Below are 17,088 nucleotides of genomic sequence, written 5' to 3' on the forward strand. Positions count from 1 at the left end.
TTGTGTGCTCGTCTAGCGACACGATCACAAGAGTGCATTTGGTACGTCGCAGTTGTGCTATTTGACGAGTGGTGTTTTGATACTGCAAGGTTACATGGCACTTAATCGCTCCTTTCCAAAAATTGTCTTCACAATAATATGTTTCAGTTTAAACACACCATTCTGATAAATGTTTGTGGAATATGAATTAAGCAGGAAAAATAAATCACTAATTTCAATCCATTTTAGAAGCTGCCATTTTGTCTTGTACTGCCACTTGGTGCTCAGGTAACGACCGTCGTGGCTCACCTGCTTTCTGCGTTTGGTCATGTGATATTTAACCTCTCACTGTGATGTCATTTTCAGTCGACAGCAAGTTGCAATACAATGCAATATGGCCGCCCTGAGATCACGGACTTTCAGTACATAATGATGCAGACGAATCTTGGAGCAGCACTCCGAGATATACCTGAACTCATTCGCTGCCATTGACGGCTAAAGACGTCAAAGATCCTTTTTTTTTTTTTTTTTTTTACTTGGCCGGTAGTGAATGTGTAGGATTTTTAACGACAAAATCGTACAACACACTTAATGCTCTGCGAGCATGAGGCATTGTCAGTCCATCATGAATACTGTAAATCTGTGCCTGAGATGAGAATGGGTGGATTTATTTTTTTTTTTTTGCTTAATTCATATTCCACAAAGGCAATATTAATCAGAATACTGTGTTGAGACTGGTACATAGAATTTAATGTAAAGAACATTTTTGACTTGACTTCACCTTTAAGAGCCGAATTAATTTTTGCACATTTGTATTCCCATGAAACGTTTTCCAGCGTAGAGAATTCCTGTCAAGGTCTGGTCAGATTGTCATGTTTGAATTTTGCCATCACGACACTTGATCGGCATGAAAGGCGTGATTATCCCTGCCTTGCTTGTCCTCCTCTGCCATCCGGCATCCGTGTAGCTCGGGTCCGAGGGTCTTCCACACGTGCCTGTGGGCGAGAAACGGCAGCCCGCTGACAAGCATGAGCACGGCGGCCACGAAGCCCACTCCGACAGCCGTACCCACCCGCTGGTCGGCGGGAGCGGCGGGAAGCCTGAAGCGAGGCGGGAAGGTGATGGTGGCGTTGTCCACCACCGCGCTTGCGTTCCACACCAGGGGCACCAGCACCAACGCCGCCGTGAGGAGATAAAGCGCCCCCGCCAGGACGAAGGCCGCACGCACGCTGCCTCGACGCTCCACCGAGAAGTAGACCCGCCTCACCGCTTGGACTGCGGCGGCGTTGCCCGCCAGGCCGCCCAGCATGGCCAAGGTCATTAAAACCTGCGCCACCCGGATTTCCACCGGGACGAAGCCGTCTGAGACGGCCATCGTCTCGCAGTTCTCCATCTTGGGCAGGACGTGGCTGTGGAAGCACGCCCGCCAGATGCCCACCCAGGCCACGCCCGAGGTGATGACGGACGTGTAATTGTCTGGGTTCACGAGCCACAAGCGCCACTCGTCCATGCCAGCAGTGGCCATGGTGAGGATCCACGCCAGGCAGCCGGACAGCAGACCCAAAAACTGCCAGTGGGCCGTGTGCGCCAAGAACAACATGATGACGTCAAGGTTTCTCTTGATTTGTCCCCCGAAGGAGAATTTTGTCTCGGGACAGCTGTGTGTGTGAATAAAAACAAAGCATCATCACCAAAGTATGTATCATTAATTCTCTTACTCTACTGTTTCATTCGCCGACACCCACGTCACTCACCAAGCAAGACTGGGCCTCGATTTTTATCACGACGACTACCAGGATTTTGAAACTAAACTATAACTACAAGGCCCGTCATTTGGCAATGACGTCATCCACTAAAATAATTACTTGCTTTCCTCAGACAAAAAGAGTGACATTTTACTTCCTGTGGCTTTTTTGATAAGAAATAGACATATTTACCATTTAATTAGAAAGGGATTCACGCTCAGCAGAGCAACTTTGATGAATCGGTGATGATGATGATGAGGATGATGTTGGGGATAGAGCACACGTTTAAAGATGGCGGCTGTAACGGAGAAATTTTTCATTTTTTCCCACCATAACGTCTCACACGCGTCTGGGTGGCAACATTTAAGTCAACAATTATGAAAACAAGCTAAAACGGCTCAAATGTTAATTTTTGGTCATCAACTTCACAACATCAGCAGGATATAGATTTTTAATTCCGCTGCATGATATGAATTGCTTCTCCATATGTGTCAAAGTAGCAATTCTAATTTCTGTCTATGAAATTTTGCATTAACATCAAGCTAGCAGAGTGAGGAAAAAAAAAATAATATTTTTATATGGTCTGTCTATGATGTGGATAAACCGGAGGCTCCCTGTGTTAATTTTCATCAACAAAGTAAACTTAAACCAAGACAATGATAAATTGCAATATTAAAATGTGATGCTGCCGTATTGACATAGCATTACCAAAAAATAAATAAATAAATAAATAAAAATTCCACTTTAACAGCGATATTTGATGCATCATTGATGTATGCATATCAACAAGAAGATATTTTGATGCAAGTAGATTGAGACAGTATGTTGAATCTGGTGCATCAACGCAGATTATTTTGCATTGGCTCTCATTAGATCGTGTACCTAATGTCGCATCAATCGAATTGAATAGCAGCCTAACACTTGCACTGAATATAAGTTGCTGAAGTTACCTGTAAAGACGTCCCATCCAGGGTGAAAATTTCCAAATGACCCGACGGCAGCGAGAGCACGTTGCAACTGTAAAAGATGTTCGCGTAACTGTCACACTATCAGCAGCCCAGCAGGGCTTGTCTGAGTTAATGAGTGACACCAATGAGCTAAGCCTGAAAAAAAATGCAACACTCATCCACAAAAACAAAAAGGCAACAGGAAGGTTTTTTTTTTGACACTTGGATTTAATTTTCCCGTAAAGGCTTTCGAGTGGGTCGGGAATGCTTTTTGTGTCTGAGTGGAAACTACGCACAAGAAGGCCTTGAAAGACGGGTGGGAGACGTTGGGCCATTTTTGAACAGTTTGATCCGGCCAGCAATGCTATTCTATAAAAAAAAAATAAACTCAAGAGAAACTGTTAGAAAAAGTTACAAATGTTCATAATATGGAACAATAAACATTTTTTTTCAATTTAGCACGACCCTTGAGAGGACGTTGACGTCAGCGAGGTGAGCGGCAGGCACTTGGCACTGAATGTCAAGTGCACCTCCTGTGCGGCCAAGTGCTCTGTAAAATGTCAACAACAGGGGGGAGGCGGGGTCACACTTCAAGGCCACTATAGCTGTTGGACCCCCCCCGCCCCCAAACAAAAGAAAAAAAATTATGTGACATGAGAAGATGATAAATAGTGGTTATTTCGTGGTCACCTGGCGGATCAGAGCATCTGATTGCTGTGCCAATCCAAAGGCTACAATAAATTACTATAAAACAAAAAAACAAAATACCCCCCCGCCCCCCCAAAAAAAAAAAAAATTCAGGGTACAGTGAAGCCCCGTTGTATCGTGGTCCATGTCTCTGCTATATCGGGGCTTTGTAAAATTTAAGAGCCGTGTCCCTTCATTGTAGTACCACTTTGTGCCACAATAGGCTGGGCAGCACTGAGCCCCAGTAAAAAAGATGTAGCCTAATAGAAGAAGGGTTTTATGACTAAGTAATAGTTGTCATTCCCGCAGAGCAGAAAGAATATATGCCTGTGAATATTTCTTTAAGCTCTATTTGCATTGTTGCTGCTCCATATGTTGTAAAGTAGCAGTTGTTCGAAGGTCCTAAGATTTTGTGCTAATTTCAGTTTGTCCCTCTATCATGTTTTGCATTAAACTCGAGTTTCACTGTAATATAGTTTGGATTTTGAATCCGCACGGGTGCCTTGAGATACAATTTAATTTGTTCTGTGACTATGCTCGGAGCTCAAAACACTTCAAATCACCTTTCCCCATTGAAATGAACTCATGTGCTATTATTAATCTATACCAGTCTACCGCTCCCCCAAAAAATACAATCATGCGTTCAATGTGTTTTTCAATTACGAAATGAGCATGCTGTCATTTTATACTTGACAAAACCATACAGTAATAAAATAATTAATAGAATAGAATGTAAAGACTGAAACAGTTTGTGCAAGTTGTATTGTACTGTATCATGATGAATTCATTTTTGGCTTCATCTGATGCGCACGATTTGGCCACTGGGGGCAGTATAACGCAGTCAGAGAGACAGAAGGAGTTTCACGACTCAATTAGCTGCGATGATTTGTTGTCTTACGGAGAGGATAAATAATATATGCCTGTGAGAATTGTATTATATTATTGGTCTACGTGTCGATACGCCGATTGTGTAAATTTCAAGGGAATGGCATCTAACAACTTTATTTCTTTTTTAGAGAATTCACTATCAGCTAAACAGCTAATTGTTGCCAAGTGTATTGTGTTAACTGCCACCATACAGTGCTTGCAACTCAAAGTAAAACCGAAAAAAAAAAAAGCATAAATTGAGTCACTTGTATCTCAAGGCACAGTGCAATGTTTCAATCTCATCAATTCAATCTTTTATGATGCCGAAAAAAGAAAAAAATGCGGGCTCTCATATATCGCGGGTGGGTCTGGGATGTACCCCCCCCCCACCCACGATAAACAGGGTTTCACTGCATTCAACACAGGTGCCAAGAACAAGCAGCATCTTTCTCCAGGGAGTTCTGTCGGAGCCGACGGGGAAATAACTAAGTCTCTGGCGGCCCCCGGTGGACGCGAGGTGCACTTAACAACAAGCGTCTCAAAAGGCCAAGCGCTGCTCGATGGGCAGACTGTCCAACAGGCACTTGAGCTGCTCTTCACCAAGTTTGATTTTGTCCTCCAGCTTTCGCTGCTCGATGATGAGCGCAGACTTCATCTTGACAAAGTGCTCGTAGTCAGCCATGCCGTCCTCGGGCAGGTAGCTGGCCAGGATGTCGTAGACGGCCCGCTCGCGCCGGTCCAGGTTGTCCTTCAGCTCTTTGGCGTCCTCGTGTTGCCGGATCAGCAGCTTGCGCTTTTCCATCAACGTGCGCTGGAGGAAAAAAAAAAAAAAGGTTGGAGAACAGCTATCCGATGGGACATCAGTCAGGGGGGGGCTAGAGGTGGGAGTAAGCCACATACTGTCTGGAGGTGTCCTACACATTAGAGATCTCGAAATTCCATACTTTTTCCAGACTACTCTGTAAAAAATGTTTGAGTAAGCGTATATCATTCTGATTCGGTAGTAGTGAATGAATGATTTTGAAATATCAAATTCTCTCTCTCTCTCTCTCTACTGTATGTGCAAATTCAATTCTTCACCTTCTTGTTTCAAGCAACGATTTGTACGTACCCGCTCCTCGGGCGTGGCCTCCTCGTCCAGGCTGTTGAGTGCGTTCTCCACCCTGGCCAGGCGGCCCGACAGCGACAGCAGCAGGCTCACCACCTTGTCCAGGTCGCCCACGAACATGCGGAACTTGTCCAGCTCGTTGGGTTTGCAAACCTGCTGGACGCGCGCCTCCACCTCGTCTCCCAGCGCGTTGTTGTCAAGCACGTCCTCCTGCAGACTCTGGCGGGCCTCACGTAGAACCTGAAGCTTCTTGCTCAAGCTGTCCATCAGCTCTTGCTGCACCACATCAAACGCGTTTAACGGTCAATTTAAACTTTTTCACACACCGGAAAACGTGTGGAATTTAACAACGACTGTAATAATGTCAGTAAATATAAATTCACATATTTGTGACCTTTCTTCTTCTATTTCTGCTAGCTTTCACTTGTAGCTCACTACATTTCCTAAATAAAATGGTGTCATACCTTCTTGTTAGCCAGATCCAAGTCCAGTTCGTCCTCCGAGTCGTCATAGTCCTCGTTCTGCTCCTGCATGTCTTTCATCTTGATGAGAAGCTCAGCTTTAGGGGCCGACGTGCTGTAATACGCAGAGCTGGTCACCATGGCAACCGCCGCCGCCATGCTGTCCTCCTTCTCCCTGAAATAAGATCGCAACATTGTCATGACATCATTGGAATATCTAACATGATAAAGAGAAGCTGTGCTATTAAATCAACCACTACTAGGCTCGCGGCTATCAAATATTGGGACTATCGATTATTCAACCGACAATCTGAGAAAAATAATACCTAGCATTTTTAAAAAAATTTAACATCAAATTATTTGAGTTATTCCATTCATCATATCAAACCTACTCCAGAATAAGTTGAAAATTCCTGACCTTTCTTCAGCCTGCTGGGCGGCGTTCGTAGGTTTGGGGGGTGCTTTCCTGCGTTGCTGAGCTCCTTCCAGCAGCTGCTCGCCCTGAGGGAACAGGCCCTCCATCAGGTCCATGGTGGTCTTCATCTTGCTCTGGTCCAGGATGTCAGCCAGCGACTTGTCCTTGTCCATGATGTCGCGGGCCAGCTCCTCCCTCTTCTGCTCCTCTGACATTCCCGCGGTGGCGTCTCTCTCGGGCGCGTCCGAAGTCACACCAGGTTCATCAAGTTCTCTCTGCCGAGTGAAAGTGCAGAAAAGCGAGTCCTGCCCGCCGCCTCCCAAGCTGCCGAGCTTGCTAATATCAGGACCACCCGTTCCGGCCACAGACGTCTCGTCAGGTCGCGGAAACGTCCTCCCGATCTCAGTCTCCAGCATTCCCTCCGAGCACACGATCCTGACGGGCACTTTCTTCACAGCGCTGCTCGACTTTTCGGTCCCGTTTTCCATCCTGGAATGGAAAGAAAACACAGCGAGAATAGTTTGAGGAGGAGGAAAAAAAAAATCTGTGGCCACATGCGTGCTTTTTTTAAATGCCACTACATGATGGCAGAGTGTTTTTCCATGCCCAGTGACGAGAATATCAATTCTACTGCTTTATAAATCTATCAAATTACGACAAAGCACATGAAATGTAATGAAACCTTCAAGATCATTTGTAGATTTTTTTTTCCCTCTAAAAGGCAGCAAAGTCTGTCCGGCCGATTAGTATTTTTTTTTTTGCACGTCTCCGTATTGACTTGTCAGACCTCTAAAGTACAGAAGAAAACTTGTCTGCAAATATTTGTTTCACGACAAGTACTGGCAACCTGCAGCCCTCGAGTCGCATACGGCTCTTTCATCTATCTGCTGTGGTTCTCTGTGACTTTTTAAAATATTTCATTTGAAATTATTTAATTTTTTTTTTTTTTTTTTTCAAATGTAACTATAAATTTGAAAACTATGTTGCTTTTGTGACTCAATTTTTGGCACTCAAAATATTTCACAAGCATCAATGAGCGAAGAATTAAGCAACTTAACCCCACTCTCTTGGCAAACCATGGATAAATCCAGGAAAATAATCATATATATTTTTTTTTATTTGAAAGCAAGCTTCAACCGAACCACCTTTATCAATTAAGATCATACGTGAGCTTTTGGGGTTCATTTTACATTTATTTTGGTATTTCTGTACACCCATAGAGTAGAAGGAAAATCAATCAAGGGTACTTTAACTTACGTCGATATACAATACAGGAAAACTAATACGAAAACAAAACAAAAAAACTAAACTAAAACAAAGTTTTACGATAAAAGTCAAAATGAAATAAAAGCTAACTAGAGTGAAAAATCCCGAACTATTATAACCCTGGCTTCAACCAAGCCTCTTTTTTTCAGTTTCAAAGTTTTTCTTACATGCAGCTAATTCTTTTTGCCCAGGCTGCTCTCGCACAACAAGTATTTTTTCCACAGTAGGTTGCCCCCCACAAAAATCTGCAAATATGGCATTTTGCAAATGCTTAACCACAAATATGTGGCTTCAAATCAAATCATACTTAGGACACTGTGGAGGCTTCGACTTTCAATAAGCTCCTTTGTACCAACAAAGCACAGAAAAAAAAAACCTACCCGTTTGAGTCTTGGTCCTGCAGTGAGATGGGCGGCTTGTCGCTGAGTCTCTGCGGTGAAAACTGCGGGGAAGGCGAGCGGCGTGCCTCCATGGCGGCCGGCATCCTGTAGGAGGAAGCGTGCGCAAGCGTGTGACGCGCCACTGCTCCGACTTGCGCTTTGCTGTCTGTCTTTTTAGCCTCGCTGTTCAGGGTGTGACTCTGGGGAAGCGTCGCCTCGTCGGGGTTGATGTCGGGGCATCTGGGCGGGGGAGGCTTGGCGTGCTCCGTGACCTGAGGGCGTCCGCACTCTGCTGCTCTGTGGTTGACAGCAGCTGCGGCGGTCGTGGAGGCTCGGTGCCCCGTCACGGGAGGAGGTCGCTCGCACTCGGCAGGCTTTTCTCTCACTTTGCAGTCCTCCAGGAAGCTGAGGATGACAACAAAAAAGCTTTTAATTACACACGGGGCAATCTATCATCGCCAGCCTTCCTCTCGCCAGCAGCCACTGCGATAAAAAAAAAGAAAAAAAAGTCTCCTCCCTTGGCTGGAGCTGCCAGGAATATTTCAGATCCCACAAAAAGCCTGCGAGGAGGAATAAATAATCCTCCGGAGCGCTTTTAACTTGTCTGGTAGCGTGGCACATGTGTCACAAGTGGCGAGAAGAGACCAAGTACAATTACTTTGTTTCTATACTTAACTCATTCACTGCCAGTTGTTTTCAGAGGAGAGTTTTGACTTCTCCTTTAGCGCCACAGAATATCAGGTTCTGCGACAATACCACCGAACCTTCTACAAGAGTCTTCTCTTGTGGACCAAAAAGCGGATAAAATGTGCTTTTTGTGAAAGCAAAGCAGAACCGTGGCTTTGAGGGTTAATATATGTTTTTTTTTTTTGCATTGGCTCACCTACAATTATAAAACAAGACCAAAAACTACATTCTGACCGCAAAAGAGTCATTTATAAATGCGCTATGAATGACGCTGACTCACCGCATGGTTCAAGTTAAATGTCAGTGGCTTTTTTTTTTTTTTTTTTTAACATGTTTGTCATTCACGCCATGAAGTGTCAAACTTTCTCAGTGGGAACCAACTTCTACTACTGTGACACACACACTTAACCATATGCATAAACCAAAGTGATTTTGAGTATTTATAACACCCAACCACACAACTTTGCCTTTGGAATGTCCGCTAGTGTAATGCTAAAATGCTACTTAAAAAAAAGCGATAGATAGGCTACTGAATTGCATCGCAGACTCATAAGGCATGTCAACACCGTACGAAGCTACTACGCATCACCACACAGGCTAACATCAATCCATCAGGGACATGCTGATTCCGTTGGTATGCATGTGAGCGCTACCACGCAAACTCAATTACGAAGCCCTGAAGTGCTTCAATTGTACGCTCACGAGATACAGTTTGCTGCAACCTACGGTCAAACAAACTGTCATTGGAGGTGTCCTTTTTTTTTGGGAATCATGTAAAATGACAATGTTATAGACTTAACTAAATATTTGGCATTCATCTTTACTTTGCTTTTTACGCAATTAAATTACAAGCGAGATCGTGGAATGTCTTAAACTAGTAAGGCACCGCTAAATATTTTTTCCGTGCAAAGACAGCAAAACAAGTTGCACGACTCACCCAAAAGGACACTTCAGGCTTGTCATTTCCAACGTGACGCAAGTGAGATAGTAGTAGCAAGTGACTGAGCTCTTTCTTTCTCAGCAGCCACCTGTTGCCATCTCCTCACTACTCTTGTATCGATATCACGGACTAGGCGGAGCTCATCGGCCAGACACCCCGATGACAAAAGCCGTTGTCATGCAAAGGCACACAATGAGGGTTGCTCAAGACGAGATACTCGACACCCCCGATGGTGGGTCTCACGTCTATGTATGTGACTACAATGGGGTGGAGGGTATCGAAAAGCAGAGGACTCCTAAATGACTGGTCCAAAGTGAACAGAGGCACAGGGACCCCATGTGACCAGGAAGCATCATCAGGGCGTACTCGAGGAACCGCTACTTCCTGACACAAAGCGGCACCACAGAGACGGCGCGTGTTGGCACAGCTGTGGCAAAAAGTCATCACGCTGCATTGCCCCGACACGTTATAAAGACATCACTGACGAATCAATGAGCGACCGGCTGCTTCCTCGGACCTAAATTGAGTGAATCCAGGTCAAGCATTGCGATGAGCTCAAAGTTCTTCAAAAAATAATTTCAGGATTAAACTGCTGCCATTACAAACCTTTAAGAACTTCAAAGACAAAACGTCATAATAGTTCCCGATGAGTATAAAGGTAAGTTAACTGTAATATAACCACAATAAGTCTAAAAGCACCCCCAAAAAAATAAATAAATAGAGAGGTAACAATTAAAAGACAACAGGAAAAAACATTCTGCCCAAATAAGTACCAGTTTACACCACTCGTGATATCGTCATGCTTACAGTAGCATGTCAAAATGTTCTTATGAGAAAGAATAAACACACACCTTGAGGCAGAGTTGAGTGGCCCAGCAGGTTTATCCTCCACCTGGGAATGTGCCTTCTCCGACGTTATTGCGGGGACGCGAGTGGTCTAGGAAAAACAGTCGAATTATATTAAAAACGGAAACATTCTTGTTTCAAAGCAGGTCCTGGTAATTTCCTGGTTGCTAAAAGTATGCCTGAGAATTAGATCGATGGCAGTCTCTGCTCGAAATTGAGGCGTGTTGTGAAGAACAAATATTGATTGTGCCGCAGGTTTGTCTTCAACAGACTGATGACCATGACCTTTGAAAAAAGTCATCTTTACCTGTCCATAGAAGTCAGCAGAGGGTGACGATCGGGATCTCTCGTGGAAACAGGCAGGTGTGACGCTCTCCTTCGAGCTCGGATCCAGGATGTTGTCGGCGGACCGGAATCGCCCGGAGGCTCTTGTCTCAGGAGGCTTCTTCTGGATGTTCCACCTGGCCTCGTACTCGGCGAAGGTGCCAAGTCGCTTCTGGTCCAGGACGGAGTATGTTGGAGCGCTTGGGGGGTCGTCCCTGCTTCTTTTCCCTTTCAGCGTGGGCTCCGTTTCAACGGGAAAACGTCGGACTGCGGGGTCAAGAGGATTCTCCGTGTTGGTGGACGTGTGACCGGCGACGGTCGATTTCCCGTTCAGTTGGCCCTGGGAAGAGCTTGTGCTTTCGTCCTCTTTGACTCCAACTTCATGGATTTTGTCCGGTTCAGAAAAGGACTTCACCTTCTTTTCTGCTGCGAAACGTTTTCGTCCACCAATGCGCAATGGCGCAGATTTACTGCTTCCGGCCTCTGAGAGTGTCGGAAGAGGAGTGAGATCTTTCCTGGCCATCGCCGAAGATGGATAACTGGGTGTGGCTTCGGCGGGCGAGTGTTCCACCAACACGGGTTCCAGATCTTTCCTTCTGAAGGAAGTAGCTTTAAGCACCCGAGCTTGTGCTTCCTTCAAGTTCTCCTTGTACGTGTTTGTGAAGGGTTTGTCTGCTACAGCTGAGGTGGAGCTCTTATTGGATTTCCACACATCCTGCTCATCCTGGTTGTCGTCAGGAAGAGTCGCCGCGCTCTTACTCTTCTGCAGCTTGGCTCTTCTCAACTGGATTTCGTTCTTTAACGTGGTGGCGAAGCGGTCGTTGCGTCGCATCTGCTTGGATTCGAGCGTCTCATCCGGGTTGGCGCCGTTTACGGTCTCGTCTTTGGTGTCCATGGACAACGAATGGAGGATGGGCGTGGCCTGGGGGCAGATCTTGTCGCTGGCCTGGCTGTGGTGTCGTGTATCTTGGGGGAATTCTCTGTGCTGCAGAGGAAGAGATCGCCGTTGGTTAGAAAGTCTGATCGGAAGACAATTTGCGTACGGAGCTTCTTCATTTTGGGAACTATGGCTCCCGAGGTCCTCGCCAATGGCTTTAGGGGGTGACGTTTCCACAGCAGAGGTCATGGGGTGTTTATTGTATCCGTTAGTTTCTCTCCCATTTGAGGGGAACTGCTGTTGTGGAGGATATTTTGCTTTGGTGACTGCTTGTTGGGAATTTTGCTCATTTCCTGTTTGGGTTAAGTTGAGACTAGCAAAACTTTGCCTGTCTTCTGGTTTCCCCAATGCGGGCTGGCATTTAGTGACACAGTGGTACCGGCTTTGCCCGCTGCTTTCAATGTTTGGGTCTTTGGGTGCTATTCCTTGAGATGTGCTTAAATTCCTTCTCATGTTGTGGCTGGCAGGTTGGGCAGAATCATTCGTGGGCAGCTCCTGCATGCTTGAGAAGTAGCCCCCGACGTTCAGAGGCTTGGGAGCAGTTGCAGGCCACGGCTGTGCAGGAAAAGTGCTTTTGTCGCTGTCATGTCTCTGATGTGCGGGGTGACTTTGCCGGACATCACAGCTGGAGAAGGAGTGCTGCTTGTTTGAGCTGAACTGGACTTGAGAGTAAAGCCCAGTCCTGTCGTGTTTCGGGGACACGTTTTGGCTACTGCGATCTTCAGCGGAAGCCTTCCCGGAGGTTCGGGAGTTGAGCGGTTCCGGATGAGCTATGACAAGCCCTCTTTCCTTGGTAGCGGCAAAACTGTCACTTCGTGCCGGCGGGAGCGGCGGTGGAGGTGAGGGGGAGGAGCTTTTCTTCTTCTCCGGAACATGCCAGACAGGTCCACAACTGGTTCTACCGGAAGTGGAGTGGCGGGTGCCAGCCTGGTCGTCAGTTTGGGGCCCGTCGCAGCCTCCCGGCATTTGAAAGTACATCAGCCTGTCGTCCTGTTTGACTCCCTCCATCAAACTTTGGCCCATCCTGCCATTGACATTGACGGGCCGTCCTCCGGCCTCCCAATGGGTGACTTTGTGCAGCACGTTCTCAGTGGAGGCAGCGTTGCTCTTTGAAAGCGTGAAATCCGGCGTGCCAGAGCTGGTGGAGAAGGAGCTGTAGGCCGAGTCTCGTTTGCCGCCACCACCGCCAAGGTGCTCCATGCTGTTGTTGGATTTCGCAGCGGTCAGCTGACCGGCCGGATAAGGGTGGGGAACGTGCTCTAAGCTGTCCATGCTGCCAAGGGAACTGAACTGGTCGGAAACCCTGCAGAGGTTGGTTTGCTCCCAACTGGAGGACAGGTCAGTTGACGACGAACTGGGGGTTGAAAATGACCCAACAGGGAGTTAGTTGCTCATTATAAACTTCAAACACCGAAATTCATTACCAACACGGTTCACTTGCTTGGATCAAATGTGAAATATTATCGCCGTGTGTCTTTGAAGAGAAACTAATGGTTGTAATTAGCCTAATAAAACATTTTGCTGAGAGAGTTACTTTTTTGGGCGGGGCAGGGCAAAATTCTTGGTGGTGTAATTGCGTTTAAAGTACGGTCCACCAAGACCTTTCTTTAGTTGTTTAAAAGCAACAACATTTTCAATTCAATGTATCCGAAGGTCAGAATACATGTGCCAAAAATGCTTCTCTCTCCGTTTCTTTAGATCCTGGAAGCCTTACCTCGCATCGTACGTGGTGTGCCACACAACCGCCGAGGGTGGAGAAACTTGTGTTTTGGCCGACTCGCATTGTCCTTCGTTGAACTTAGTGGAGTGCCAGGAGTGCGGCCTGCTTATGGGTTCGTTGCGCCTGAACACAAAAAGAAATTCACAAAATGCAGAGAGGATTTAGAGACACACACAAAATGTGCGTCTTATCTCTGCGGAATGATTCTAGCACAATGTTGAAATTCCGGCTTATAAACTAAAGATGAGGCTAAACGTTGTAAGCAAGATGTACCAAGAATTACTTTTCCACTGCACAGTAACAGCACGGCTCAACTCGCCTCGGTTTGGGTTTTCCGTGGGAAAGTGCGAAAACCACATTACATTGAACGAAAAACGGGATGTTCAAAACTCAGTTTTGTTTGAGAATCTCTATTTTTGTATTTGGTCATTTATTGCTATTTTAATATAACTATAAATTAACTCATTTAATTTATTTATTCAACCTAAAGATAAGGACTTTCTGTATACTGTTCCCTTACTTACGCAATGTGACATTAAAACCAAGTCATTTATCAACCTGGAATTTTTTATGTATGGTAACACGCCGACTACCTGTACCTACACTACCTGCGTTTGCCGATGGAAAAGCGAGTTGAGCCACGTTGTGATGAGTAAATGCTGTGCAGTGGAAAAATGGTAGGAGCTATGTTGCCTGTCACATGTCCATAAAAAAAATTAAATAAAAATCATAACATCACTGACATCCATGTTTTCAAAATTCAGAGAATTTCCAGAGTTGGAAACTTTCCATGGAAAGTAACAGGAATTATTAGGAATAAACGGGGAATTCACGCCAAATTGAATGTTTGCTCCTAATAGGGAACCTGTAAATATAGTTAGGAACAATATATTTCAGCATAATCCTGACAAATGCAGTGCGATATTACAGCATAGTTTTCCGTACGATAACCTTTATTGTTTTTACCGTTATTTTGTTGTGTGGGATAATGGGTAAACGCCGTTGCTATACAAAGTGAGCGTAAGAGTAAGACAACAAAAGTGGCCTTTCTATTCGGTCATCCTTGTGCCTCACGCTTCAGGCATGACTAATCAATTTACGCCCAGTACAAGTGCGAACATTTGGATTAAATGTAGACTGAATGGGGCGCAAGGATAACCAGATATTTTGAATGATATTTTTCCATGCGACAGTTGTTTCATTACATTTTTAATAATAATTTATTCATTTGATTGTGCTTTGGAAAAAACTAAGAGAATGTTTTCTTTCATTTTTCATGCTACAAATTTTGCTCGATCCAATTTTGTGTTGAAGTTTAAGATATGAGAAGGCCTCAGATTCGCCACTACTCCAGTGAAGTGAGAAAATAATAGAGCAATTTTGCCACTGTGATACCCACGCATTTGAGCAATTTTATTAATTTCTTGCTTATTAATAATTATTAGCATTTACTGACTAAACGAAATGTCATACCTTTCAATTACATTAGCCTCAATTCCCAATTCATTCTGGTAATTACCATGGAAAGTTTCCAATTTGGAATATTTCCCAAATCCCACCCCTTAGCGATAAATCTAAAAACAACACATCACTTTTCTAATAGTCACAAAGAACATACCCTATAAAGTGGTTCTTTCTGAGATGCGTGTCAAGAAAAAAATGACAACAGACGACACCCAGTAAATCCTCCATACATGCTCTACATGAAGAAATGAAGCTAACGACAAGCCATATGCCAGCGAGGAAGGCTACAAGTCGCTACGGAAAAAGGAAGAAGCAGCAGCTAAAATGAAAAAAAAAAAAAAGATGAACGTGGAAGAAGGTTGTTGGTGTATGCGGCGACATGAGGGTTAACATACTACTGGTCACTGGATGACACCACAGAACAGTACCTCATGGAACTTCGCAATATCTTGGTAAGGAAGCTTCGGGCCACATGCACGTCATTCTCTGAGGGCATTTTGTGAGCTACAATGTCCACCATTTTCATATTCCTGGGCAGCAATGGAAGAACACACACACACCGACACACTCACTAAGAACTCAGAAGCAGAAATTTTTTGGGCTTCACGAGACATGGCTGATGTGGTGTTTAGTTTTTGTTTTTTTGCTTATCCTGAGAAAACATGAATGGTGGCCGAGATATATCGTAGATGTATCGGCTGCCAGGATGGCCGAGTGGTCTAAGGCGCCGCGTTCCGGACCCAGTCTCCCCAGGAGGCCTGGGTTCGAATCTCGAATTTCCCCATTGTGGGACTAATAAAGGCATTATTAAATCAACTTCCCCACTGAAATAAATGGTAATTCCATTAATCCGATACTGCCACCGAATCAACACCAACAAAAAACATTGTTAAGTGGCGTGATGAGAAATCTAGTATTACAGTATTATTCTTTATCCACATGGAGCAAATTAAACGCAAGGTACAACTGTACGTCCTTGTACAGAGAGAACAATAAAGAAGTGTTACAGCTCCCTCTGCTGGCTCACTTTATGCATAAAAAAAAGCCTAATTCCCAACGTGTTGATTGACGCAAAAAAGATGAGATGTCTTCACCATTGGACTCATTATGTGAACAGGACTTGGCGGAAATGTCCACAGACGGGAACATATAGTCAGCAGGGAAAAACGAGTCCAGCAAGTGGACGGCGAGGGAAGGAGGCGTTGGGGCGGTGTTGCTTAGTGATGGGAGAATCTCTTACACAGTCAGGTTTATTTATGTTCGAGCAAGAATCTGATTTAGGAGCGGGCTTTATACATGTTGCCTCTAGATGGCGTTAGAGAAGTTAACAACATCTGACCACCATCAGTTCATGGTAGTTGTTTGTCAAAGTATTTTTGTTTTGTGCTTGCATTTTTGAGTTTTTCTAGTTTGCCAAATTTCTTTTTTCTAACTATGGGTTCAAAGAATAAGGGATGACGAAAAGAAGTGAATGAAGAAATAAAAAAAATAAATAAATAAAAAATAACTAAACTGTTTTTGTCCATCACAGGGGGTTGCCATTTTGTCCTGTATTGTCACCTGTTGTCGACCGATAATGACGTCACAGTACCCAACGGCCTTAGCTTGTGAGCATCACGGCTCACCTCTTTTCTGGGTTTGGTTACGTTACTTTGGCAAGCTGAGCTTCTGAGTGCTCTGCTAGTTCTTAAACATTTAAGTACGATTTTCATTTAACTTTTTACCTTTTCAGTGAATCATGACTGAAGTATATTTATTTCCAATATTCAAGCACAATGCTAATGTTGAAATTGCATATAACTGTACACTGCTGTAGCTTATAATAATATCAAATAAACGTTTTTTTTTTGATGAACACTTGATGGTCACGATGGTCGCAGTATTTTTTTTTAGATAGTACTTAGCTTAAAATGTTTGAGAATACAGGTTGGGTAACTCTTTCTTGGCTCGTTTGCGTTAGCGCATGGTAGCTTGCTTCTGAAGTCAGAGGGTTGTTAAAAGCCTGCATGATGTTGCGATGGTCAAGAATTTCGGACAAAGCTTTCAACTGCGATTAGACTCGGACCCAACAAACAAAAAAAACTGAGTTCAGGGGGTTGTGCCCTTTCAGTCACCTTGACTAAAAGGCCTTCAAAGACTCCATGGCAAGTAGGTCCTTAATTCGTGAAAAACTACAATACGACTATCAAAAACACCGCTTTTTAAAAATCAAAAAGAATTTGGCATGATTCCCAATAATAATAATTGCGGATTAGCATTAAAAGCTGATTGGGAAGACAAAGAAAAAGCTAGCGTGGCGGAACTCCCATCTCTTG

At 44.6% G+C, this 17,088-nt stretch overlaps 2 protein-coding genes across 4 annotated transcripts in view; both read right to left on the reverse strand.

The window, feature by feature from the left end:
* Window positions 1-843: 843 nt before the first annotated feature.
* Window positions 844-1,579, reverse strand: cldn34a (claudin 34a). The gene has a single exon (XM_088314122.1). The coding sequence runs from the start codon at window positions 1,577-1,579 to the stop codon at window positions 869-871; it is 711 nt and encodes a 236-aa protein (XP_088170248.1). The 3' UTR covers window positions 844-868.
* Window positions 1,580-2,885: 1,306 nt separating this feature from the next.
* Window positions 2,886-17,088, reverse strand: part of shroom2a (shroom family member 2a) — a 29,018-nt gene continuing 14,815 nt past the window's right edge. For 2 of the 3 annotated variants that reach the window (XM_088314115.1, XM_088314117.1), the window contains exons 4-13: window positions 15,202-15,303; window positions 14,928-14,945; window positions 13,304-13,432; window positions 10,636-12,943; window positions 10,334-10,419; window positions 7,856-8,260; window positions 6,213-6,698; window positions 5,798-5,969; window positions 5,337-5,609; window positions 2,886-5,036 (exon numbers count right to left, since the gene is read on the reverse strand). In XM_088314115.1, coding sequence (XP_088170241.1) covers window positions 4,764-5,036; window positions 5,337-5,609; window positions 5,798-5,969; window positions 6,213-6,698; window positions 7,856-8,260; window positions 10,334-10,419; window positions 10,636-12,943; window positions 13,304-13,432; window positions 14,928-14,945; window positions 15,202-15,303 — 4,252 coding nt within the window. In that variant the 3' untranslated portion in view covers window positions 2,886-4,763. The remainder of the gene's footprint in view (window positions 5,037-5,336; window positions 5,610-5,797; window positions 5,970-6,212; window positions 6,699-7,855; window positions 8,261-10,333; window positions 10,420-10,635; window positions 12,944-13,303; window positions 13,433-14,927; window positions 14,946-15,201; window positions 15,304-17,088) is intronic. The other variant, XM_088314118.1, reaches the window with a different exon arrangement.

This window comes from Idiotropiscis lumnitzeri, chromosome 13, assembly GCF_059441095.1.
Source record: "Idiotropiscis lumnitzeri isolate Australia: NSW breed Sydney's pygmy pipehorse chromosome 13, RoL_Ilum_1.0, whole genome shotgun sequence".
Lineage (NCBI taxonomy): Eukaryota > Metazoa > Chordata > Actinopteri > Syngnathiformes > Syngnathidae > Idiotropiscis > Idiotropiscis lumnitzeri.